Source organism: Mustela lutreola, chromosome 2, assembly GCF_030435805.1.
Source record: "Mustela lutreola isolate mMusLut2 chromosome 2, mMusLut2.pri, whole genome shotgun sequence".
NCBI classification, from domain to species: domain Eukaryota; kingdom Metazoa; phylum Chordata; class Mammalia; order Carnivora; family Mustelidae; genus Mustela; species Mustela lutreola.
Genome location: NC_081291.1, coordinates 143224174 through 143251522, shown reverse-complemented (window position 1 = coordinate 143251522; position 27349 = coordinate 143224174). Strand labels below are relative to the sequence as shown.

At 43.6% G+C, this 27349-nt stretch overlaps 1 protein-coding gene across 5 annotated transcripts in view; it reads left to right on the top strand.

Annotated features, from left to right (window-relative positions):
• The window catches only part of KCNAB1 (potassium voltage-gated channel subfamily A regulatory beta subunit 1), a 405336-nt gene that overhangs the window by 280539 nt on the left and 97448 nt on the right, over positions 1-27349 (top strand). For all 5 annotated transcript variants that reach the window (XM_059163683.1, XM_059163686.1, XM_059163684.1 and 2 more), the window contains exon 2: positions 10435-10478. In XM_059163683.1, the coding sequence (XP_059019666.1) occupies positions 10435-10478 (44 nt within the window). The remainder of the gene's footprint in view (positions 1-10434; positions 10479-27349) is intronic.

Genomic DNA, 27349 nt, shown 5'->3' with positions numbered 1-27349 from the left:
GGCATTGGAAATAACAGATGCATTAGACACAGTCCCTGCCCTCACAGAACTCAGTCTAGAAGGAGAAACAGCGTGGTACAGAAGGAGTGGAATATGCACTGTGATGTATGGCCCCGCCCCGACTGCAGATGGAAAAGATGCGAACACACAGAGAAAACAGACATTACCTTTCCACTCCTCTGTCAAGGAAAGTGAAAGGCAAACTCGTGCATTGTGGCTGAAAGCATTTCCTTTTGATGAAGTGCATATCTAAACACCAACATTCCCCTCAGTCAGGTCCATACCTCGGTCTCCATCATGTTGCTGACTTGGCTTTCTCTTGAGAAAGTCACAGATGAGCCCACAGTACAGGGAACCACAAAGATGTGGAGCGTGTAGCTCCTACCTCAGATGCTTTTTTGTTTCCTTTTGCCTTTGAAAGCTGCGCAGCTCATTACAGTGGAAACGAATCATAGCTCTCTCACAGACTGGATGCCAGGAAAAGCTTTACCTTCGCTTCATCTTGTGGAATTTCTTTGAAAATAACTCGTCACCACTGGGGGAAGAAAACTTTGAAACCTTTCTATTTTCTCTTCTTAGCTTTGGAAATGGCAAGTATGAGTATGATTTTTCATAAGAAAGTATGATTATTCTGTCACGAGGAGAGATGTGATCCCGGATGAAATGTGGAATGGGCAAAGTGCGTTCTCCCCTTTGGGGGGGCTGCTTCCTTCATCAAGCTTCCTTCTTTCCCCCAATGCCCACTTCATTTCCCCTTCCATCTCTCCCAGATATTTAGTGCCTTCTTTCTTGATCATTCCTTCAAATCTCTCCAAGGTGATGTGGGGAAAAGGTTAGCATCTCTTTCACACTAAGGTGTAAGTGACTGGCAATAGTTAACAGCCGGGCCTTTTAAACTGGGACAGCAGAGTGTGCCCACGTTGGGACCGACATGGCACACCTTTGAGACAATAGACCAGCTTAAATATTTAGGAAGAAACATCATTTTCTATTTAAACAAGCACAGATGCATGAAATGGAATATGAAATGGCTGAAGCAATGAATCACAGGAAAGTGAACTATTATACAAGAAATATTGTGCACGAGACAAGCCACTTCTTGCTAAGGCTTCAGAGCCCCAAGGCTGGCAAATCCTCCCCTCTCCTCTCTCTCCTTCCCCAGTGGGTAAGCGCCGCAGTCCCCACATCTGCAGGTGGGTGGGTGGGTAGGGCCTATAATGCAAGACCTCAGAGTCAAGGATTTATATCCAAGCAGAGATAACACAAGCAGTGGACCTGAATTTGGAAATAAATCCAGTAAGAGCCTAAGGAATATTTTTTGACTCAACTAAAATGAAACAAATAAATAGATACACTAAAACATCAACACTTTCAACAGCATTATACACATTTGAAATAGGAGCAGTGGGGTTTGCGTATTTAATTTTGCTTTCAAATATTTTTCAGGAATGTCTCTGCTCCCAGTTTGAAAGAGATGCTTGCAAACTTCCATTACTTTGTGGCAGATGAATGCTCAAAGGCATTTTTAAACAACTTTTATCTTTTATTTGCATCCAAGAGTCTTGGTGCAGAGGCCCCTCTAGCAGTCCAGTGAAGCCTAGACTCCTCAGAAAAAGAACTTTTAAGTACATAACATGAAGTACACAGAATTCCAATTAAATTGAAACGAAATACAGTTCAAAATATCTAAAATCTAAATTGTAGCTTAGTAAAACATGCATTTCCTTACTAATATATTAAATAACAAGCTCTAAGGGCAAGTCGAATCCTGCAATTTCCAAGGATGATGAGTGTAAATGGTGAATGCAAATAATTTTTTGAGCTCTCTGAAACAACTGTGATGTGACATTGAAATGCCTGTAATTCCTACTGGAGGCAGTGTCACAGGTGATGTGAGTACTTCCGTGATTTGCTGCCTACATTCATAATTGCCAGAGATGCTCAGTTTCGGTAAGAAATTAGTGAAAAAGAGAAAAGTCTTGTTTCCATTTCACATTCATGAACCTCCAAATTCTATGCCCCTGACATAAAGATTCTAGATTCTTCTGATTTGGAACTCTGAGTTTTTTATTTCCAGGTGTTTAGAGGTCTTGGGTCTTTGACACAGTAAAAGCAGAGTAACTTCTAGATAAGCAGTAACTAGACATGGAGGAGCATTTCTCAATTCCACCCCCTCCCCCCTTCCCCACCACCTGCAGAATACCTAAGTTTGTGTAGCCCTATCCACATAACCTTCTGTCCCATCTCCATTTCCCTGCTCCTGGGGATCCCAGAAGAACCATTCGAAATTCCTCAGATTCGCATGACTTCTCAAACTGCCTTTGCCAACACAATGCCACCTTCTCTTTTGTCTCCCTTATAACTATCTCTATCCCCCCATTTTCCAGTTTTCTAATGATTCTCGCAAAATGACTCATGATTTGCATATAATAGATTCAGGATGGTTGCCATGTCTAAGCATCATGTCTAAGCACAAAGAAGTTCAAAAGGTTGGGGAAGCAGGTCTTGCCAGTCCCAAAGGTGGCCTCCTACCGGCTTCAGTACCAGAACCAGAACCCCACCAGAGTCCATGTTTGAAACACCAGTTCTAAGAAATAAGGGCAGAAAGCAACTGGCATTTATTGAACACTGAAACATGCTGGGACTGGCGCTGCATCCATATTTTCTCACTTAATCATCAAAAATAAAAAAGTAGTAGGCTATTAATAACTGCACACATGACTAAGGAAAGAAGTTTAAAGGGCCTAAGGAACCCGCGCAAGGTCACCGGCAGCTAGCATGGTCACCTGCGCCTGTGCGTCGGGGGCGCCAGCCTGACTCCCACCCCCAGGGCTGCTGAGATGACTGCTGCGGGCTCACAGCAGTCCCCTCAGGGCTGAACAGGAAAGGGCCTTCCTCTGTCCTCCGGGGACTGGATCTCTCTGCAGCCCTCAGCCCTGCGGGCCACTCCTGCCCTCTGAAACTGTCCCCACCTTTGCCTTTCACACCCACACTTTGCCTTTCTCCATCTCCGCCACTCCTCCGTCTCCTTTGTCAACACACTTTCTGCAACCTAGCATGATGGAGCTTCTCAGGGCTGGGCCTTGGCCATCTTCTCTGACCACTCTTTCCCTGGGCAGCTGGCCCCAGCCCTTGGCGCCTATTAACTTCCATACCCAGAACACCTTCTCCCTATTCTGAGCTCTGGGCAACCAGCTGACCAACATGCATATCTCTTTTCCCAAATGCCCAAAGGTGATTCAAAACCCTCTATTTCTTGAATGAACCCTACTTCAGTGAAAAGCACCCGGCTTTACCTAGCTGCCTGAGTCAGAAATCTGAGAATGGCCCATTACTTCTCTTTCTCTTTCACCCTCATATTCAGTCAAACCCCAGGTCCTCTAGATTTTGCCTAAGAATACCTGGAATCTTCCCCATTCTCCTATCTTTGCCGAACCAGAAATCAAGGTACAGTCATTTCTCATCAGGATTCACAAAGTAGCCTTCTAACTCCTCCTTTTGTCTTCCTTTTAATCCTTTCCTCTGTTTAAGTTTTTCAGTGGTTTTCCATAACTCCTTCATACTCAGATCAAAATCGGTAACATAATCTAACCCATCAGATGCTGTTTGATCTTCCTCCCGTGACTCCCCGCTGCCGCCCGGAGTGACTCTGCACTCTACTCTTCTACTGGCCTGTACTACTTTTAGTTCTTCAGTGACCTTCCAGCCTCTGAGTATTTGCACGTGTTCACTCTGCTTAGAAGGCTAATCCCTATTCTTTTCATTAAAGTATTTTCTAGTCCTCCTTTGGATCTCAAGTTAAATGCTGCTTCCCTAGAAAACTTTTCTTAACTGTCCAGATCAGGTCAGCTTCTCCAACATCCCAACTGTATACTGAGGTAGTGTTCTTTTATCAAATAATTAACTAAATAATTTAACTAATTATTAAATATTAAATTATTACTAATAATAATTGATAATATTATTAATATTAATTATTTAAATATTAAATGTTATTTAAATATTTATTTGAATGTTTAAATAATAATCATTATTTAATTAAATAATTAACTAATAATTTAGTATCTGTTTCCCCCTCTATTATGTAAGCTCCGTGAGAAAAGCTACTATCTGATCCTCAGCCCATCCCCACCCCTAATACAAGGCTTAGTGTGTGGTTGACCCTTGGTATACCACTGTTGAACCAATTAATTACTTACAGGGGGTCTCTTTCTGCCATACTTCTCTAGACCTTTCTAGAATCTACAGGTTAGCACATGATTTTGTATATTCAGTGAAAATATGAATCTAGTTGGAATTTACAACTGACAAATGACCTAACTGCTTAAATCAAAGAATCTGATAAAATCCTATTCTACTTTGTTGCTACTTAAATGAAAGTAAGAATGAAACAAAGTTTCATTGTGCTGCTTGTCAGTGTCTGTTTTCAAAATGCATGGCTACATCATTTTTTGTGCCTGGTGGTTTCCAAATGAGTCATTATTCGCTTCTCAACAGAGATGAATGGTGCCCTCCTAAATGTTATTACCATTTGTAGTCACCTTCATGGCTGTCAAAATTTGTGTTCTTATGCAACTATCAAAACCAGCTGACCAACAGATGAACATGCCTTTGGCTCTGAATTTTTCAAAGAAGGTTCAATGTACATTTCTTTAAATAAAAAAGAAAAATCCATGTACCCCAGATTTGACTAGTAGCTTCCTGGTGGGGGCACCACAGATTAGCACAATGTGATTTAGAAGGATTAGTAAAACCGTTCCAACAGATGAGACAGCAGGTGACAAAATGACCTGAGCACATGAAAACAAGTCAAACTGAACTCACATACTTTTAAGTCATGTCGCTAGTCCCAGGTAATATGCTGCTTTCTTGGTCAAATGCAAGATACCTATGTCAGTGAGCTGCTCCTCTTTTCTGAGCAGCTTACAACTGGGAATAATGTCTAAGACACACCTGTTCAGGAGAAAGCAATTTAAGATAAGACATTTGTGCTGCCGGTTTCTGCTTTTAGCACCTGTGATTTGTAAAGGAGCTACAAGCCTCACAGTGGCTTGTGAGACTGGGCCTGATGCTTGATTTCAGTTCTTACCATTATTGCCTTAAAAAAAAAAAAAAAGCCTGGGGCACCTGGGTGGCTCAGTGGGTTAAGCTTCTGCCTTCGGCTCAGCTCATGGTCTCAGGGTCCTGGGATCGAGCCCCACATCAGGCTCTCTCCTTGGCGTGGAGCCTGCTTTCCCCCCTCTCTCTGCCTGCCTCTTGGCCTACTTGTGATCTCTCTGTCAAATAAATAAAATCTTAAAAAAAAAAAAAATTAAAAAAAAGCCTGATGGATGCGTCACACAATGACACGAGGAATTCTGACTGCCTCTGTCACAGAATTAACCATTGGCCTAAGATGAGTTCAGCCTTGTATTCACAGAGGGGATGAACCTGCCCACAGGGGTTGGGGGAGGGGGTGCAGGGAGAGGCAACCTTGGTGTTCTCAGGAAGCTGTATCTCTTTTCCAGATAACTCTTTACTGAAGCTTTGATTTAAGATTTAGGGTTTCCTGAATCTGACTGACAAAGCTAAGTGTCCTGTGCCCCCATACTGATGTCATTCATTTCTAATATTAGCAGCAGAGCAGGCCAGGTTTGCCCGGGAAAGAGGAGCTTTTATTTTGAGTTGAACAGGAGCAGATACTAAAAATGAACACAGTGAGACTTCCTTCTGGCATATCTGACACAGATAAAATAGGTAAACCGGTGCAATGAAACTATTTTGACTCAAAAGGGAGAGGGATTCAATCTAATTAGGAATTTGATGTACTTACAGAATTTTTATGTAGCCTCAATTGTGTGAATGCTGAGGAATTAAACAACAAAATGAAATTCTAGAAAGTTGTTTTGTTGCACACAGTCACATGACATCATGAAGTAGTCATGAAAATTCCATATGTGGGATGGAGAAGGTTCCAAGGCATCTGTTAGAGCCTAGCATGCTATGTAAACTTTGCCATTATTTGGTGTTATAACCATGCAAACAAGCTTTTGATGATATAGTTTGTACTCACTAGATCAAATATGTCCAGTATTGGGGCTTCTGTTATCTATCATCTCTCTCTCTCTCTCTACCTATCTATCACCTGTTATCCAGCAAAGCTTAAATGGGTCAGAATAGCTGGACTATTGCCACATCTCCATTTAGTGTTGTATAGACATGAACAGAGGCAGAAGGATGCTGAGGCACCATGGGTAATCACAGAAATTGTGTTGGAGTTCTATGAGCTGAACTGGAGGGAGCTAGCTCCTCCTATCTCCTACATCTGCAGAGTGAGAAGCATCATCACGTGTTGAGAATGTCTTACATGGTAGAAGTCTCACAGAGACTCAACCCTGGACAAAGTAAAGGCTTTTGTCCATATCTGGTCAAGTCCATGTCTGGACTTCACGACAGAAAATGCTTCTCGCTTTTAAAACAACCGCTTTAAAAACAAACTCTCATTTTAAAAACAAGCACCTGGGTGGCTCAGTAAGTTAAGTGTCTGCATTTGGCTCAGGTCATGATCCCAGGATCCTGGGAGCAAGTCCGACATCGGTCTTCCTGCTCAGTGGGGTGTCTCCTTCTCCCTCTGCCTGCCACTCCCCCTGCTTGTGTGCTTGCTCTCTCTCTCTCTTTCTCTGCCATATAAATGTTTAAAAAGAAAAAATGAACCAACCAACGGAGTTTGGTAACCATTCCCTCTAGAGGGTGAAGATATTTAGAGAGAGTTAAAATAAAAATACCGAGACTCAATGAGGGATCTATCACCTCTCTATAAATATTTGTCTGTCAGGAAAATTTTCACATAGTACAAAATCTTCTAAGGCTTTCATTCCAGAAAAGCTGGCCTGAGTGTTTAAACATCAGGGGCAAGAAAGTGGGCTACGTTTAGTACTTGCTATTTTGCAGTTTGTTTTTGCTGACAATTCTCAAGTATTTCAAGTTTGGGTTTCCAAACCCATAGCAGAGTGATCATCATCTTCCTGAGTCACTGTCATAAGGAAAATAGGGCAGGTTTCCCCACCTTGGTGCTGGGACATTGCTTAGTAAGTACTCAGCAACATAACCTTGCCCTATTTCATTTGCTAGGAAAATCTCTCACTCTGCATAGTTTTCTGTACTCCCTGTTGTTCTCAAAATTGTGGAAAGATTAAAATTACATGAAAATCCTTACTAGGATCTTCCCATGACACCTACATAGTGACACAAATACAGGTCTGAGATAGCTCCTTCATATTTTCCCCCAAGACTTCTAGGCGAGGACACACCCCACTGTATTATAATGACATGGTTGCTTTTCTGTGCCCTTCAGTAAAGGCAGAGGATAGGGGCACCTGGATGGCTCAGTTAAAGATGTGCCTATGGCTCAGGTCATGATCCCAGGGTTCTGGGATCAAACCCCATATCAGGCTCCCTGCTCAGCAGGGAGGCTGCTTCTCCCTCTACCTCTGCCTATTGCTCCCCCTGCTTGTACACACTCTCTCTCTTTTTCAAAAAAGTAAATTCTTAAGAAAAGAAAGAAAGAAAGAAAAGGTAGAGGATAAAAAAATTCCTTGGAGGTGAGAACCCTAATGGGTTCCTCTCTGTATTCCCATGACCTGCCCAATGCATGGAACATGATAGCCTCCCAGTAAGTCTTTACTGGTGCATCAGTGTTGAATATCTCTACCTGGAAGACTGCTACACACTATGTGGTTGACCCTTGAACAACATGAAGGTCAGAGACACAGACAACCTATTGTTTGTTGGAAAACTTTCTGATAACATAGTCCACACAGACTTTGTATATTATATGCATTATATACTGCATCCTTACAATAAAGCAAACTAAGATTATGTTAGGAAAATCATAAGAAAGAGAAAATACATTTACAGTATTATATTTATTTTAAAAATCCATATGTAGTGGACCCATGCAGTTCAAATCTGTGTTGTTCAAGGGTGAACTGTACTGATGTTTTAAATTCTATATTTTAATTTTTAAGTATTTTGTGTTTATGTATATATTTACTTTTTTTGTTTGTTTGTTTTGGTGTAGTCTTTTTTTCTTCTCCCTTCTATATAGCTTTTGTTCTAGATTCCTGTCCTTTAAAATCAGTAGACTTTAAGACTAAAAGAGAAGTCCTCAGATTTTATATTCTGTGGTTTTCTGAGAACCTACTAAAAGAATACTTTCTCATGCAAATGATTTTCATGGGAGAAGTCCAGTAATTTCTCTCCTCTTTAGTAGTTCAAAATATTTTTCACACATTCCTTTATGCAATAGTTTCCTTCCAGGTGTCTTTAACCCGCTTCAAATGGGAAAATGTAGCACTAGGTCTGTGAGAGGGGGAGCAGAGTCAGAAGGCACCCAAAATAATTATGCTTTGCATTTGTCTGCTGTATGACGCCTTAGCATACATTGTCATGTTCCAGTCCCACAGACCTGATGCCAGGTGAATGGCCCAGGCATGTGTAATAGCTCATCTTCCTAGTGAAGAAATTGAACCCCAGAGGAAGGAAGTGATTTCTCCAAGCTTCCCTGGCTAATTTCAACAATAGGTCAGAAACCTGTATCTTTCACCTCTTTGCAACTTTGGAAGAGGCTATGAAACTAAATGTGTTGCTTAGGTGGCATTTTATAGACAAGAATAATAAACAGAGGGGAAAACAGATGCAAAAGTGAGATCGCTGTAGTTACTACTCTAAAGACAACAGACTGTGCAAGCATCGAGAGAGCACCTGGAAGAACTGAGTTCAGCAGCAGTTGGAAATGTCTGTGCTGTTTCACTTGAGGTAGAAGAGGTGGGGGCAGTAGGGGGGCGGGGGTGGGGTGGGGAGTGTTCTCAGAAGAGCATCTGACCAGAGGGTAAAGGATACACTTTGCTACCATGTTTCAATTATTTAAGCGTCACCTCCTCACATTAGACCCCTATAAAATTCTAGGAGGTGTTCTCTCTGAGACTTTGATCTCTTCCATGACAGCTGTGAGGCAGATGGTAGGAAGATGGGGTGGGGGTAGGTCTCCACGGGATACCTTACCATGTAGACTAACGCTCCTTGTTCTCTATTTAAAGAGTGGAAATGTATTTCCTCTTCTTGACAAGCTTTCAGGGGTGAAAAGCAAAAGGATGGATGAGGGGGAGAAACCTATCATTTCAAAAATCTTGTAGCAATTTTATGTAGCCTTTGATAAAAAAATAATATAATGGTCCCCTATTTCTGATGGTTTGACTTAAGGTCTTTGACTTTGTGATGGAGGGGAAGCCATGTGCATTCAGTAGAATTCAAACTTTGAATCTGAATCTTTTCCCAGGCTAGCAATATATGGTAGGTTACTCTCTCACGATGCTGGGCAGGAGGTCACAGTTCCCAGGCAGCCCTGCGATCAAGAGGGTAAACAGCCAATACACTTAAAACTGCTCTATACCCATTCAACCACTCTTTTTTTTTTAATTTTTTCAGTATTGTAGTCAATAAATTACATGAGGCACTCAACACCTTATTATAAAAAAGGCTTTGGGGGCGCCTGGGTGGCTCAGTGGGTTAAAGCCTCTGCCTTCGGCTCGGGTCATGGTCTCAGGGTCCTGGGATGGAGCCTTGCGTCGGGCTCTCTGCTCAGCAGGGAGCCTGCTTCTCTCTCTCTCTCTCTCTCTGCCTGCCGCTCTGCCTACTTGTGATCTCTGTGTGTCAAATGAGTAAATAAAATCTTAAAAAAAAAAAAAAAAAAGACTTTGTGTTAGACGATTTTGCCCAATTGTAGGGTACTATAAGTGTTCTGAGCACATTTAAGGTAGGTTAGGTTAATCGATGATGTTTGGTGGTTAGAGGAATTAAATGCATTTTCACCTTATGGTATTTTCAACTTAGGCTGGGTTTCTTAGGACATGGCCCCACTGCAAGTAAAAGGATATCTGTAATATAGTTTAAACAGCCTAAAGGATCATCTTGAATTTGTTCTTGTAATAATCCCCAACCATCAGTAATAATACTCTGTTTTAGAAGTCAGTTTATTAGCTACTTGGCCAACAAATATTTATTAAGGATCCCCTGTGTGTCAGGCTCTGGGGATGAATAATAAATGAATGAGGAATGACTGGTTGATGTATGAGATACAAATTTTGCCCTTAAGGAATTCATGTTCTAGAAAGAGAGAGAAAATAATTTGTAAACAAATTCATAAAGATCATTCAGAGCTCAAAAGCTGCATTTGGGGGGTCTGTTTTCATCTTGTGCTGAACCTGAGCACACTTGAGTCTCCTATCCCCCGAATGGAGATGAAAGACTCTTCCCAAGACCATAGACCTGCACCTGCAGCTCTGCCTCTATCACAACTCTAGTCAAGATCAATGTCAAAAGTGAGAAATAGTATTCATAGTTCAGTGTGTTTCACTGAGAAAGTCATGACCATATGTTGCTTTATTTTTATTCCAGGAATCTTGGAAAATCAGGACTCAGAGTTTCTTGCTTGGGTCTTGGTAAGTACCAGGGGTATATCATGTGTGTGTTGTGTGTGTGTGTGTGTGTGTGTGTGTGTGTGTGAGTGTGTGTATGTGTGTGTATGTTGGGCGGGGGTGATTGGGAAGTGGGAGACTGGGGAGAACACCAAAAGAGTGACTGGGATCACGTTGAGACCCAGTCTCAGGTGAGGAGGGGCTTCCTGACCAGAACTGACCCACTTCCTCTTAGCCTTTCCTGCCCAACACAGCCTTCTCCCTCTTTACACCCAAAGGGGCGCTGTGGCCATGATGCCTCATGGGGTCCATCAAGAAGAAATAAATCTGATACTAAAGCACACCTTAGAGGGAGAAATTTATGTGTTTCATGTGTAGCATGTGTAGCAAATGCGAAGAAAACCTTTGTATGCATTGCATGCTCACCTCACCTGTAGCTTCATCTGAATCTTTTTCTATCCTTATTTTCCCTTTGCCTAATTTACTTACTTATTTTTCTATACTGTTGTATATTTTATGTACTTTTATAATGTACCTTAAGTACTCTCAGGACAAATTACAAATTGTATGTCTGTGTGTGTGTATATGTGTGTGTGTGTGTGTGTATAAATATAAAATTTCCTCCCAGAAAATGTAAATATTTAAAGAAGAGTAAGTTGAGATGGCAGTGGTAACAACATGAGGATGATCTGAAACAGTGATGTCTGTGTGTGAGACTTGAGGAGATATAAGGCTTCCAGATTTCTCCCAGATATGGAAAAAAGCAGCCTTGGTGTTTGAGTCTTTCCACACCATAAGGACTATTCCTGTAACCTAAGAGAGTCTAGATTATGATGGTAGCTGAGGCAATGATGAGAAGTGGTCAGATTATGGCTCTGTTTTAGAGGCAGAGGCTGGCAGGATCTTTGATTCTTCGTGGAACAGAGGACAAAAAAGAAGAGGCAAAGATGACTGGGGGTCAGGGGAGGGGATTTCTTGAACAGAAGAAAGGATGGAATTCCCAGTAAATGGGGTGTGGGAGAATGAAGAAGGGGAGCTTTAGAAAGGGGGAGATGAGAAGATTGATTTTTGGGATGTAATAAGTTTCAGATACCTGTTAGATATCCAAGACAAAAAAGGTCGAGTAGGTAGATGGATATGTGAATCTTGACTTTAGAAGAGAGATGTGGGCTAAGAGCATGATGACTTGAAAGTCCTCAACATGTAGATGCTGTTTAAGCCACAAGACTGGACGAGAACACTATGGGAGTGAGTAGAGATAACACATGGGAGCAGAGGGTCTGAGACCTGGGAAGTCCAACATTAAGGAATCGGGAAAATGAGCAACAGTCAATAAAGAAAACTGGAAAGATACAGCCAATATGGCAGGCAGAGAAGCAGGAGAATGTGGAGTCCTGGAATCCAGGTGAAGAAACTTTAATAGGAGGATGGAGTGGCCAATCCTGTTAAAGGCGGCACATAGGTAAGCAAGATGAGGGTCAGGAATTGATTGTGTTGCAGCAGGGAGGTCACTGATGACTTTGAAAAGATCATTGTTTAGGGGTAGAGAGCTCACGCATGATTAGAGTGGGTTCAAGAGAGCAAATGGGTTCCAGAGAATAGCTGATGACTACTCATTTGATAACTATTTCTGTAAGAGGAAACAGAAAGGAGGGGCAGCTGGCTAGGCCGACAGAGTCAGAGAGAGTGCTTTTACACATGGAAGATATGACAGCATATCTCTATGCTGATGAGGACGTCCTTTGGGAGGGAAAAAAAATGATGTAGGAGAAGACAGAAAAATACCTAGAATGATTTCTCAAGACACAAGACGACAGTATCGTGAAAGCAGGCCGAGTACATGGGCTTTGAGTGTGGCGGGTGGTTGACTGTGGTGGTAACTCGTGGAAGTTCTCTTTTATTGCTGCTCTATTCTCAGTAGAAATCAGAAGCAAGGTCACCAGCTATTAGTGAGGATGGGATGGTGGTGTTGAAAGTTGGATGAGAAAGAGGACATCCAGGAAAGCAGAAGAGTACATAGACCGAGGGATGCGTCACAGTGGTCTGAGAGCATTATGGGTCTGCTTGAGGTTCATGCTACCAAATCTAAAGTGAGCCCGTCCCCGTGGCTGGGTGTTTTTCCTGCAACCGCAGGATGGGGTTTCTCAAGGGCATGTGATGAAAAAGAGAAGCCAAGAAGCTGAGAGTTTAGGGAAGAGGGTGATTATAATGGTGGGCCTCAGAGTTTAAACTGATCAGAGAGGAAGATGAGGACTAGAGCCAGGAAAATGATCCATGAGTGAAATGAGGAGGTGGAGGGATAGTGGGAAATGGGTAGGACCGATGAATCGTGCAAACAAAGGGACAAGGATTGTTGGAATAAGAGCGGTAGAAACAGACCGAAGGATAAAAAGTGGTAGTTAGAAAGGGGAATGCTTGAAATTGAGATGATACATATTCAGTGTTGAGTAGCGACGAGTCTAAGGTGTGTCCGTTGGCAGAGGGTGACCGGAGTAGTGCTGAAGACAAGATCAGTTGAGAGGAGAGGTCAAAAAACTGAGAGATGAAGGTGCAGGGAGGGCTTATCTTTGGGGTCACTGAAATCACTAAAATGTGTGACGAAACTAATATTGAAGGGGCTCCTGGGTGGCTCAGTCAGTTAAGCAGCTGATTCTTGGTTTCAGCTCAGGTCACGATCTCAGCGTCCTGAGATCGAGTCTACCTCTGGCTCCACGCTCAGTGGAAAGTCTGCTTCTCCCTCTGCCTCTGCCCCTCTCCCCGTAAATGCCCTCGTGCTCTCTCTCTCTTTCTCATATAAATAAATAAAATCTTTTTTTAAAAAAGAAAAACTAATATTGAAGAGAGTGACAGTAAAGCCAGAGCTAAAATGTGCAAAGCATGAGCTAGAATGACTAAGGGTGGTTAAGTAACTGTAACATGGAAGCCTGGTGATGTGGGATTCAGAGCCATGGGCAGACCCTGGGGAAGGGCTGGAGGAGCCTTTCTTGGCTCTTATTGAATGAAAGTGTGGCAACCAGGGAAGGGACAGTAGTAATCGAATCAAAGGTAGTAGCGACAAATTGTGCCGCCTTTCACTGTATTTCAAAGATTTCGATGGCTATCGAAGCCTGAGGTTTTCTGACTCCCCTAAATGATGATTTGGGAGGCGAGGGTGGTTGGTCTTCATTCACCATAAATCTAAGGGAACGTGACATTTGCTTAATTGATGGCTCTGATCTTGTTACCATTTACTTGAGTTTGAAAGACTCTGGAGGTTCATTATCTAAGAGAGTCTGACCTTAGTTTTTTTGAGAATGTGTTGTATGGTAAACAATTATTTACTATTTATCATTGAAAGAAATCACCTATAAATATAAGTTTAAAAATAGACTAGGGGTCCCTGAATAGTTTGGTTGGTTAAGCATCTGACTCTTGATTTCGGCTCAGGTCGTGATCTCAGTGTCGTGAGATGGAGCCCTGACTGGGTTTTGTACTCAGCACAGAATCTGCTCGAAGGTCTCTCGCCCTCTGCCCCTCCTGCTTGTACTCTCTCTTTCTCTCTAAAATAAAAAAATCTTAAAAAAAAATTTTTTTAAAGAAATAGCATCATCTAAGAAAATATAAATTAAGAAATGTAGTGAAAAATCATAGAAATATCTTATAGTATCTATGGCAAAAGAAATTTAGTCAGAAGAATCTAGAAAACTCAAGCAAAAGCCCTTAAAAATAAAAAATTTAGGTGTCTATGAAGTCCCGCATGTAAATGAGTCTCCAAAGGGGAGACAGTGTTTTAAAAACAAAAACAAACAAAAAAAAACAGAGCGTGTGTGTGTGTGCGCACGTGCACGCACGGATTCCTTTTGCTGGTTACAGGGATACCAAGATGAAAGCAGCAAGGATGCTGCTTTCCAACTGTTCCCAGAGTCATAGGAGCTGGGCATGTGGAAACAGACACTACATTTAGCACATACCGTAATGGAGAAAAGAAAATGAATCAAGCATGAGGAGAGTCTCCTAAAGAATTTGGGACAACTTCACAGGGAATGTGCTGCTTGAGTTGAGACTTGAAGTCGTCAAATGGAGAGAGAGGGTGAAGGATTCCGGGTAGACGGAGCAACGTGAGCCTGGGACACCGCATGGAGCAGTGGGTACTTGGGGAAACTGTGGGGTATGTGTAGAGTATCGCGAACGCAAGGTGTCTGCAAAGCGCAAGGATATGCGCCTGGAAGGAAAGCCAGGCCTGATCATGAGAACACTTGTTTGCCTTGCTAAGTCATTCAGCGTGTGCCCTCTAGGTCTCTGGTGTTCTCCAAGTCCTGAGGCTCCCAGGTCCCAAGGAAACGCTGAGGGGTGAGGCACAGACAGGGCTGACCCCCCTCACCCCACCCTCCTCGTTCTGTCAGAGGAGCTCCACTTTTTCCAAACGTAAATGTAAATATCAAAATTTTTAATGTAAATTTTGATATAAAATTTTGAAAGTAAATTTATAGTTTTAATATTAATCTATCTTGTAACAGCATATGTAATAAATGACTTGATCTTTCAGAGCAGCTTTAGGTTCTCTGTGAAATTAAGCAGAAAGGATAGATTGTTCCCTTACCCCACATACCTACAGCTCCCCCTACAACCGACATCCCACACCCGAGCGCCGCATTTGTTACAGTCCTACACTGGTATGTCATTAGAACCCAAACTGTGGTTTACTCTAGGTATCTGTATGTCACCTGGCGTCGTATGCTCTGTGGGTTTGGTCATGATATGTAGTTATCATTGTAGTATCACACAGATAATCTCCCTGCCCTGAAAATCCTAAGTGCTCTGCTTATTTTTCTCTCCCTCCCCCACCCTTTGGCAACCACTGACTCTTTTTCTATCTCCGCAGTGTTGTGAGTTCTAGAATTTCATACCCTATAGACACCCCACAGTATGTAACCTTGTCAGATTGGCTTCTCTCACTTAGCAATGTGTGTTTACGATTCCTCTCTATCTTTTCACAGTTTAATAGCTGATTTCTTTTTAGTGCTTTCTATTCCATTTTGAAAGGAGGAATAAAACCATCTTTCTGCCAGAAACAACAACAACAACAACAAATTTTTTAAAAACACCCCGTGAAAGCCATTTCAATGCTTGGATCAGCAGCAGGACATCAGCAAATGTAGCAGACTTGTTTCTGACAGCAGCATATAGCTAGATAGAGGGAAAGAGTTGAAAATGGAGACATGGAGATGAATTCGGAGTCAGGGGACGAGGAGGTTGTGCAGGAGGCATTAAAGAGCTGCAGGAAAGGGGCGCCTGGGTGGCTCAGTGGGTTAAAGCCTCTGCCTTTGGCTCAGGTCATCGCCTCAGGGTCCTGGGATCAAGCCCCGCATTGGGCTCTCTGCTCAGCGGCGAGCCTGCTTCCCTCTCTCTCTCTCTCTGCCTCTCTGCCTACCTGTGATCTTTGTCAAGTAAATAAATAAAATCTTAAAAAAAAAAAAAAAAAAGAGCTGCAGGAAGGAGGAGATCATTCGGGAGGAAGAACAAATGGGACTTGGCAACCTGGCGATGCAGGATGAGACGTCTCCCTGAGCAGAGGAGGGGGCCTGGGTTTGTGGATGGGGCATCATGGTGGAAGAGCTATCATCTCAGAAGGAACAGTAAGAGGAAGCATGGCTCAAAGAAGCAGGAGCCTTGTGGGGGCAATGACCAGAGAGCCTGTCAACTTCTGGCTTCAGAGATCTAGTGGGCATAGGGAGTGCTGGAAATACAGACCCAGGAACTTCTAGCAATGGCAAACCCCGGCTTATCATTGAGGTCACCTGCATATACGGAGGACTGAGTTATTTGGACGGGTTTAGGGCACCCTGCCTCGTAGAGTGTACCAGGCTGTATGCTCCCTGAGAGCAGAGACGGAGTTTTTTTCCCCTACACCCCTGTTGTACTCTTAGCAGAACGGAGTATCCAGCAAATTGTAGGCACTCTCTATTTATTGAATGAATGACAGGCTAAATGGACCAATGGCTAAGGAATGGCAAAAAGCCCACGGAATCTTAGTGAAGATGTAGCTAAAGTTAGGGATCATAAGTAGCTGGGGTCCAGCCAGCCCAGTTCTTTGTTTTTCTCCAGCAGCATATCAACACAGACACAGAGAAGGCCAAGTGGAGGTGGGAGGTGGGGAGTAGGAAGAGGACACAAAAAGAGGTCCAACGTCACAGATTGTCCCCAGAGTGCATTAGGGACCAGAGGGTCCACTGCATACACTGTGACACGCAGTCCAGGCTGGGGTGGCGCTCAGAGCCGTATTTGCAGGGCTCTCCCTCCTGCAGTTAGGAGGCCTGTCTGCCCACACTGAGTTACCCCCACAAGGTCTCACGTTAGCAGCAAGAGGCCTGCCTGATCCGTGCCATGGGAGGTGACACACAGTGGTGAGCAGGTGCCCCTACAGGTGTTTGAAAGAGGCTGACTTAACCCTGCACTGTTCACTCTGGGAGTGTTCTCACCGCTGTGGGTGGGTGGTCCTCATTCAATCAGTTGAAGGCCACAATAGTACAAAAAGGCTGACCTTCCCCGACTAAGAGAGAAATCCTTCTCCCTCACTACTTTGAGCTGGAACATCAGACTTTTTTGACTTTTAGACTTGAAAAGACTTTTTTTTTTTTTTACTTTTAGACTTGACTTTTAGACTTACCCTTTTTTCCTCTGCTCTTGAGTCTTCTGGCTTTTGGACTTCAACTTAAACCATGGGCTCTTCTGGCTCCCAGGCCTTCTGACTTGGACTGAATCTGCACATATGTTCTCTTGGTCTCCAGCTTGCAGATGGCAGACCTTGGGACTTCTCAGCCTCCACAATGATGTGAGCCAATTCCTTATAATAAATCCCTTTATGTATATATGTACACACATTTATATTTTTATATATATAACAAATCTATGTATAAATACAGATTTTATATTCTATTTTAAAATGTGTATTATAAACAGAAAATATGTAAGTACTTACATATAAAAAGATATGGAATAAGGAATTATATTTAAAAATTATAAGATTCTGTTTGCCCCAAGAACCCACACTTAGGGATAAATGCATTTGGCTAGTTTAGGTTTGTTTTTTTTTTAAAGATTTAATTTATTTATTTGACAGAAAGATACAGCGAGAGAGGGAACACAGGCGGGGGAGTGGGAGAGGGAGTAGCGGACTCTCCACTGAGCAGGGAGCCCAACATGGGGCTCGATCCCAGAACCGTGGGATCATGACCTGAGCCAAAGGCAGATGCTTAACAGCAGAGCCACACAGGTGCCCCCATTTTGCTCATGTTTTAAAGCATCTCATAGGTGCGTGTGGCAAGCTGAGCAGCTAGAGATTTATAGGAAGTGACGCACGATATCTAAGGAGTGGGGAGCCCAGACGAAGGGATGCGTGGTCACATGCTCATTTTTTAGAAAGATATAGAATACCATCATCCCAAAGGAGGTCTGGGCTCTGCTCCGACCAGGAAGGGCATTTTATACCACGCTACCAACCGGATGAGGTTTGGTCTGGGTTTGAGCAGGGAAAAGAAGGAACACCCCATGCTTCCAGGGCCCTGTTTCCATAAGCCTCGGGGCTGTAACTCCTGGGCAGGGCAGACTCCCGTCACCCCATGCTGCCCTTTTGAGGCGACCCCTTCACACCTCACTCTGGAAGAAACAAAGTCCCAGAGTAAAATATTAAACACGGTGGGAGCCTACACTGAGTCTCTCAAGAGGTGGTTCTTCTGAGCTCTGGCTGCATATCAGGATTACCTGTGCCTTTAAAAAAAATGCAAGTAACTGGGGGTGCCTACAGTTAAAGGTCTGACTCTTGATTTGAACTCAGGTTATGACCTCAGTGTCTGAGATTGAGCCCCGCACTGTGTTGGGCTCTGCGCTAGGCTGGGGAGTCAGCTTGGGGTTCTCTCCCACTCCCTCTTCCCCACTCCACTTTCTCTCTCAAATAAATAATCTCTTTAAAAAAATAAAAATGCCGATAAGCAGCTCCCTCCAGACCTTTTGAGGAAGGCACTCCCGAGGCCCATTCCAAATGCAGGTGTTTTTAAAAGGGGGCCCTGATGATTCTGAAGTGGGGACAGGGTTAAAAGCCATTACCCCAACCAGGAGGAAGGAGATGGAGACTTGTATGAAGGAGTGCTGGGGAGCCAGCATCTATGATCCCCTTCTGCTGGCCCCTGGAGCTGGCCCGAGGCATCCCCACCTGAATGGCAGGTGCTCAGAGGAAAATCTGCTTAGCTGAGGCCTGGCCTTGGGGCTTCTCTGGAGTGGAAAGCTCCTGGGGCAAGCAGATTGGGCTCACTTCCCCTTCCATTCAGCACCTGTCACCTGGGCCTGTCTTGCCTTATACCCTTCCCTAATTGAGGGAAGCTTCCAGAGCAAAAGCAATGAATTGTAAGACTAAGCTGTGTGGGCTTCTTTTTTTCATGTGTTGTATATGTGCAGAACATTCTCCTGGCTCATCTCCCTCGGCCTTAGAGATGCTCTCACGGGACTAAGTATCTTGACACTAGGAGAACATGACATTAAATATTTAACATAGGTGATATTATTTTTGTGACATCCTTCATGAGTCTCATTCTTGTTGCCAAGGCCAATGTAAACTAGCCCCTTTACCTGTCATTATAACAGCGTGACAACAAGAATTTATAAAGTGCCTCTAAGACACTTGAGAAACCATTGAAAGAGTACAATGTCTTCCTTTAAAGAGTTTACCAATTTTTTTGCTTAATACAGAGTGAACTATCTTAAGACCAAAATATCCACAAAATTTAAATACTGCATGAATATTAAATGTGGACTGAAAGAATGTGGGGCTTGTCACCTTTCCTGGAACATCTACCTTGAATAATTGCCATGGGCCTACACATTAAAATTGTAACAGGCATTTGTATTTTTACAAGATTGTTCTAGAATACTGCTTCCACATTTCCTGCTTTCATGAATTAAATCCTTCAGAGTTGCTGACGCCCTCGCTACACTCTGAATTACCAGCGAGTCCTGGCCATGTGCCTTTACCTTCCCTTCTAGAGTGTATTGGGAGCTAAGATACAGCCAGCCTGGGAGAACGGCTGCCTGATGTTCCACACGTTGCCAGAGCCATGGCCAGGGGAGAGCTGGAGGACAGAGGGCAGAGGGATCTCTAACACCCCACTGCACACTCCCCTGTGCACACACTCACCCACCATCTCCCTCAGGGCAGTTGTAAAAAGATGAGTAACCCCCGCTTGCTCCTGTGGTTCCAAAATGAAGCCAATAATTGTAAGATCACCAGGTAGCAGGGAAGAGAAGGTCCTCCAGAGACCAGGTGTGGGTAGTTTGATGGAACAGATCATTTATATATAGACATGGTCTCACACTTATGAGAGGGGGAATTTGTCCTTGGAGTCACCACCCCCTGTACAAATGAGAAACATAGAGGCAAGAAGAGGGAAAATATATTGTCCAATGTCAGTGGTAGAGAGAGCAGAGCCCACATCTCCTGCCTCTGGCCCTCCACTAGCTGCCTGATTCCCACCGCCTCAGCAACCTCCAGCCTCCAAGTGCCCACAGCCTCTTCCTAGCCTCAGCTTCCTCCTGGAGAAGAGAACCATCCGACCAGGCATGGAAGACTCCTTCCACCTCTCAAAGTCATAATGGGGGTGATAAAGTTCAGGATGAGCCCAGAGTGGTACTTGTGTGAGAAGTCCTTCTTTCTGCCTTAGAACCAGAAAATGTGGGAGGCTGAACAGCTCCCTGGACTCACTCTTGAGTTAGGGTAGGCAAGCAGACAGAATGGACACCAGAGGCCACGTCTTGTGGCCCATTATCCAGAGGGCTTTTCCTGGAAGAGATTTCCAAGTAGGACTGCAGCTGAGGGCAGACATTTTGTTTCTGCATGGATGTTGTGAATGAAGCTGTGAACTCCTGACTTTCCCTCCGTGCGTATCGCCCTAAAGACGTCAGAAGTCTTGTCCATAGCTCCTGGACTCAGAAAAGAAGCTTGACTGAAGCACACCTTGTGTACATGCAGGTCTATTCATAGTGTCGCCTGTGCTTTGTCCCACACACTACATTTATAAGGTTTCTTAAACCTAGACAGCATAAAAACCCAAATGGAAGTTCAAGAAAGTTTCCTAGTTTCGGTCTGCAATACAGCTGAATTCCTCTAATCATGAGACTAAAAAAACCAGGGGAATCCGTTGGGTCACTGTCCTGTGAAATGGAGTGTTCGGGTTAAAAGTGTGCAGAGCTACCGGAGCCACCTCTGGGAGGGCAGCATGAATGCCTGAGGGGTGACCAGCTCTGGGTCAACACATGGAGGGGAAATGTGTGGAGACTCATACCTCTGCCTTAGAGGCCTCAGTTGGTTGAAATCAGGAATAAAATCCTAGTTCTTTTTACAGATGCTGAGTGTGAATCAATCCAAAATCATCTTGACTAAGTGAACAGAAAACCCAGCCAAAGCAGTGAAAACATCAGCTTATGCCAGAATAGAAACTTCTGGCTTGATGCAGGGATCATACTCTGAACTCAGCAAGTGGGAGGTTTCATTCTCAGGCACCCCTCAGAGTAAAAATATGGTGGCAGCAGCTCCAAGCCTCATGTCTTACTGGCTTTGACTGGCTTGTGTATCCATCTCTGAACTAATTATTGAAGGAATTCAGTCAATCAGGAACCAATGCTGAAGCTGTGGAAGGGTTTAAAGTTACCTCAACCACAGAATGCAGATTCCCAAAAGAAATGTAAAGTGCTCTTGCCCAAAAAGCTCCTCGTTCCTCTGCTTTGAGTTAAGAAGAGAACATAGCCCTGGAGCCTGAAGACATTTCCTCCATCCCCACTTTAGCTTATCTGAGCTTTTTCTATGTCTTTGGTGGCCAAGGTTGAAAATCAAAATTCTCCCAGCCTTTTCTACAGTGTGAGGTGTGCTCAGAGTTTGGTGGCTCAGCTCACATTGACTTCTTGTGACCTCTCTTTGCCTAATCACCAAAACTCTCCTCTGGGGGGGTGGGGGGGATATATGTAGCTTTGTCTTTTTAATATACTCTCCTTCACATTCCACCCCCCCCCCCAAATGTTGAAGGATCAGTGAGCCCCAGGCTCATTTACAAATAAAAGCTTCATCCTAACACCTGGATAATGAAAATATGCAAAGGAGGACCTCCATGAGAGCAAAGCAGAAAATACCTTCAATGCTCATCTTATATCTGACAACTAATTAAGATAGGAGGAAGAGGCCACCCAACATGTAATTATAGAAAATGGGTGATGAGGTAATGAGAAATAGCTGAATTAGAGCTGACAGTCTAGCCATGGGGCTCTCTTCAGGCTGTGAGGAAGGAAACAGCAGGATGAGCCCGGCTGGTGGGGCCCTGCTTCTGGTAACTGGGACTTTGTCATTTTTCTTCTTAGTTGCTCACTCACTTCCCCTAAGCGTCCGCCTACTGCTCCACGGTGCCCTTTCCCTCAGCCCTGGCTGGGCAGAAAGTGTGGCCCGCTCGGCCTCAGATGGTACTTGTAACCACTGGCTTGCTGAGGAGAAGAGACAGGATGGGTTCTGAGACAGTTCTGGAAGTGGCTCTCTATCTGACTTTGTCACCCCTCACAGCATCATCAGGCTGAAGCTGGAAGAGTAAGGCAGTCCCTCTCCCTTTCAGCACCTTCCTGGGAGAGGCGGTTGGCTGCCATGACCCTGCTGGTGGGTCTGCTGCCTCAGACACCACCAGCGCCTTAGTTTGTGAGCTCTCAGGGGGCCAGGAACCATGATGGATTTGCTCCTCCCTGTCAAGCACGGAGTCTGGCACTCTTCTCGTTCATTCTCATGTTCAGAGATTGCACAAAGATATGCCTGATGCTGTGCTGGGGAAAGGAGAGAAAAGATGCCTCAGAGCCCTGGGGGCTCCAGGAAACAGAGCCCATATTATCGTTTGCCATTTTTCCTCCGCCATCTTGGCATGGTTCTAGGGAAATGATGGGGTCTCAATAAATACTTCCCAGATGAAGTGATAAACTTAGGAGGAGAAGCCGGGGAATCCAAACTAGCATGGCCTGGAGAAGGAACTTTAGGGGAGAAAAAATGATGAGAGAGAGGACTTTGGGAGGATTAGGAAGAATACTGGAGGCCATGCCACAAAGCTTAGAATTGATCTGTTTTGTGATGGGGAGTCACTTGGCCAGATGCATTTTAGGAAGCTCATTCTGGTCACAGTGGTCACAGCAGACAGCAAATTAGAGAGGGCTAGGAATAGAAGCAAGGAGAGAGACTGCCCAGGACTCAAATGTTCTCACTTTTACAGAAGATTAAATGTAACAATCAGTTAATTGCTCACTAACTGTGAGCTCCGTTCATCATACTGTGTGCATGTACAGAGCGCCTGTACAGAATACATATGGAAATTGTGAGTAAATGAGCCTCGACCAGATTAGTAAGCAAAAGATGGGTAAAGGAAATATTTTTAAGAGCAAAAAAACAACAAACACAGAAACAGAAAAATGACTTACTATAGGTGTCAGCATAACAAATTACAAAGGTTTAAAGATGGGGTTTTTAAAAAGTGCTAGTTTCTAGATATGTTCTTGATGTTAGAGAACACAAAGAAATCGAAAATAAAGAAATGGGCAAATGAAATCAGACAAATGTGAACGAAAATGAAATGGAGTGGTGGTGTGAAATTCACATTCAATAAAGTAGAATTCAAGGTGCCTGGGTGGCTCAGTGGGTTAAGCCGCTGCCTTCAGCTCAGGTCATGATCTCAGGGTCCTGGGATCGAGTCCCACATTGGGCTCTCTGCTCAGCAGGGAACCTGCTTCCCTCTCTCTCTCTCTGCCTGCCTCTCCGTCTGCTTGTGATTTCTCTCTGTCAAATAAATAAATGAAATCTTAAAAAAAAAAAAAGTAGAATTTAGGCAAAGAAAAGATAGAGTAATGAGAGGTGATAATTGGTCAACTGAGGTCGCTAAGAAGGAGCAAGGGCATCTGCAGAGAAAAAAATCTTGGGTAGAAGGAACCCTCTTCCACAGTGACAGGAAGAGAAGGAAAAGGACAGGTGTTATTTTAGTTTATGGTCCCTTAACTCAGGAGACAGTGTCAGGCACGCACCAGCTGAGGGGGAAGGAGATGCGGCGTCTGCGTACCAGGGGAAGTCCGTGCGCAGTTGCAGACCACCAGGAAATGAGCAGAATGTCAACTGTATCTGTATTGGGTAGGTTGCTAGGTTTGGGAGCAAGAAGTAGAGGGGATTATAGTTTGTCAGCTTTTATGTTCTCTGTGAAGCAGGAAGCTTGATTATCTGCTGATGTTGGAGGAAGAGGAAGTGGGGCCTGAGGTTGAGAAAAGTAGGGCATCTTTGAAATCCAAACAGTGGAGAAAAATTATCAGAAACCAGAGCCGTGGTGGGCTCTAGGCGTCATTACTATAGACTGTGAATTTACAATGCAACTGTCTCTGTATTCTGTGACTTTCTCCAGCACAGCTCAGCGTCTTAGTTATGGGTGATGAGAAGCCAGACAGTCAGATTTATCCCAGTAGTGGGGGGGGTGGGGGGAGCATTGCTAGGCAGCCACAGGGAAGGAACAGGGAAGCCATGGAGTTGAGAATAGGGTAAGAAAAATCTTTTAAATACTGAATCTCGTCATTCAGACATCCTAACCTTCCAGATCAAGGAAGGAATAGAAGACAAATTAGACCGGAAGAAAGTAAAGACTTTAAGGACAGAGTGTGTGGGGAAAGGTAACTGCCCAAGATCGGCAAGGGTGAGAAATTTTAGCACATGAAGGCTAATCCCCCAATTTCTATTGTATGTCTTTAGAAAATGAATGAGGCATACCTCCACTCAAGTTCTCTTATGTGTAATTTCCGTTCTGTACCTCATGGCAACTTTGTGGTCTTCTGTTGCCACTCCATCAATGTTTTCTACTGTGTCATCTAATAGTCATGGCTGGTCTTGCATACTTTTTTTTTAAATTGAGGTTTATACTTGGGAGTTTGCAATATCCAAGGTGTGCTGAATGTATATAGTTCCTATACCAGTGTAACTTTAAGAAGACTTGGCATTTTAGTCACATGGATCAGTGGTTGCCGTGTCCATCTCTAATTGCCCCACTGAGCCATATGAAGAAGACAGTGGATTCTCAATTACCTCTGCTGGGAACAGTGACACAAAATTGAAAATGTGTTTATGTTTGTCTTTGGAATGAATTTTTTAACTTCTGTTGGAGTATGGGCTCCACAGGCACGAAAGCCTATTCAATTAAAATCAAGTGTTGTCTAGACTGAATAAAATATGCAGGAATGGCATAATGACCCAACAGCCCATCTCTGCCTAGGCTTCTGGTAAGCTTTTAGACCTCCATATTGAATTAATCATTCTACACGGCACCAGTGGGAGAAATTCCATCGTGACCCCATCAGACTGATGTGTCTCACTTGTAGCCTGCTCCATCAGGATTGGTGGCCCTTGTTATCTTGTCCCAGAAAACAAGACTGCTGAGGCTCTTTTTTATTCCACCCGTTTTTTATTCTCACTAAGCTATTTTTGCTACAGTCATTTACTGCCACTGGGATTTTTGTACAAGGTTAATAGTACTAATAAAATGAAGGGCAAAGCACCAAAGAAAGAATCTTGAAAGAACAGTCTATAACCCTTTATTTGGTCAGGGTTAAAATCCCTGCAGGACATTACAGTCTCGAGTTTGGGATCCAGACCACTTTCTGCCTTCTTTGTTGAGTTGTTCTGCGTTCCCTGGGCCCAGCATTAAGGTCATATTGGGATCTCATAGAGGGATCGAGTTCATTCCAATGATGTCCCAACTGCTGCCTGGACTAGTTTTTGACCCTGGTGGCCATTACAGTCACACAGGAGTTTTTAAAAAATATCTGTGCCTGGGATCTTCCTCAGACCAGTTAAATCAGACTCTCTGGGGGAGGAGCAGGGCATCAGCTCCCAAGTGGTCCTAGTCATTGGACCAGAGTTGAGGAACACTGGCCTGGACAAGGCACTTCAAACTCTATTTCTGACCAGTTGAGGAGGCAGTCCTGGGTCACTGTCCAAGTTATTTGCTTATCAGGAGGCGGACTTTAATATAGAAGCTTTTAGAACCTGAGAAATTTTACTTCCCAGGCTGTGTGGAGGAGGCACAGCCAGAGAGCAGGGAAGTGGTCATGTTTGGTGCCCAGTGCAAGAAGCAAGTGCCAGGTGTGGTGTTTGTTTTTCATTTAGCTTTGGTTCCCAATTAAAATTCAGAAATTTGTGGCATTTTTATTGTTTCATTCGCCATTCTCCATGGGTCACTTAAGAAAAATTCAAAGGGAATAATAAACTTTCCCAAGCTTTGTTAAGATGGATATACTGTTAGAACTGATACATTCTAATGCTGACCTTGGCTTTCACTGTGGTCTCTGGAAACGTTATTCCTCTTCTTACAGAACTTCTGGTGCTTCAGTTATTATCTCTTTGGATGATAAGAAGGAAAGCAATGCTTAGTAATAAGCATCTGTTGTGTTTGTAGTATTGAACTAGACACTTGATAGAAGCTGTTGAAATCACAAGAGCATGGGCTGTGGACCCAGAGTGACTGGGCTCACATCCTGGCCCAAATATTCCAGCAAATAAATCCAAATTACAGAGTGATCACATGTTTCAAGTGACATAATGTCTATAAAGTATATAGTACAGTGCTTGGCACAACACGAGACTCCAAAAAGCATTGGCTATCTTTGTCATTGTGTTACTAAGTTCTCACGGCAACCCTGGAGCGGGCATCATCATTCATAGTAAAGAGGAGCCAAGTCTCCAAGGTGAACCTATTTATCCATGGATACCCTCATGAGAGGAAATGAGAATACCTACCGTTTAGGATTGTTGAAAAATAAGAGTAAAAAACTCAGGACCTAAGAGGGAGTTGACCTGTAAAAGGGAGTCTGTTCTTGATGTAGCAGGGACACTGATAAATCAGATGGATGGTTCCCTTTCCTTGCAGAGAGTTGGCAGGGATCTCCACCAAAACTTCAAGAGCCACAAGACACAGTAAGCATCAAATCTTTTGGTGGCACATTCTTCACCTTGATTACATATTCTTCCCTAGTTAATAGACAGTTCTAGCCCCTCATAGTGAGCGGTCCCTAAGGTTCTAGACGAATCACAAAATGACCAAAGATGGAGAGTCATCAGGTAGATACTTTTGTGCCCCCGGAAGTTTCTTCTGGGAACAGTCTCGATATTTCCTGAAACCAGGGCCTCTGGTGCTAGAAGAAGGAGTAAGAAGAGACTATCAGCACATTAAGAGGACAAATGCAGGCATTATTCTACCATAATGATTCCCAGATCCATGCCAGCCTCCCAGCCCCCTTCTGGATGTTCTTTCATATACATACCAGAGTAGTGATTAGTGGATACCCAGACAACTAACTCACAAAAGCCATAGATGGAGTCATGTAGACGAATTTGTTTCCAAGCAACAAATTAATGAAAAGAAGATCAGCAGGCAATTAAAAAAAAAAAAAAAAAAAGCTTATTGAACATTACTTCTCTGCCGATCATTTCTTATCTGCTGTTCTTGAATGCATTCAGGCATTAAACACTTTAGAAGCCCCGCCTGTGTACGAGGTTTCATATGGTCTCTTGAGAGACAGAGATTATCCTCTGTTTTTGAAAATGTTAGTAGTTCTGAAAATGTTTCCAGAAGACCAGTCTTCTGTGTTTGAGAATAATCCAAAATATTGTTGACACGGAAATATTATTTTTATATTCCTTGATATCGCTGGCTATGTACATTTCTAAGTAACATTTCATACAGTATCTCTAGGAAGTTTCTTCCATTTCTGTAAAATTGAGACTATGGAGTTATACTGCCATCAGCCCAAAGCCAAAGCCTGGCTGGGAACATCAGTGTCCAGACCAGGCTTCTCCCATATATTAATTACTTTTTCAGTAT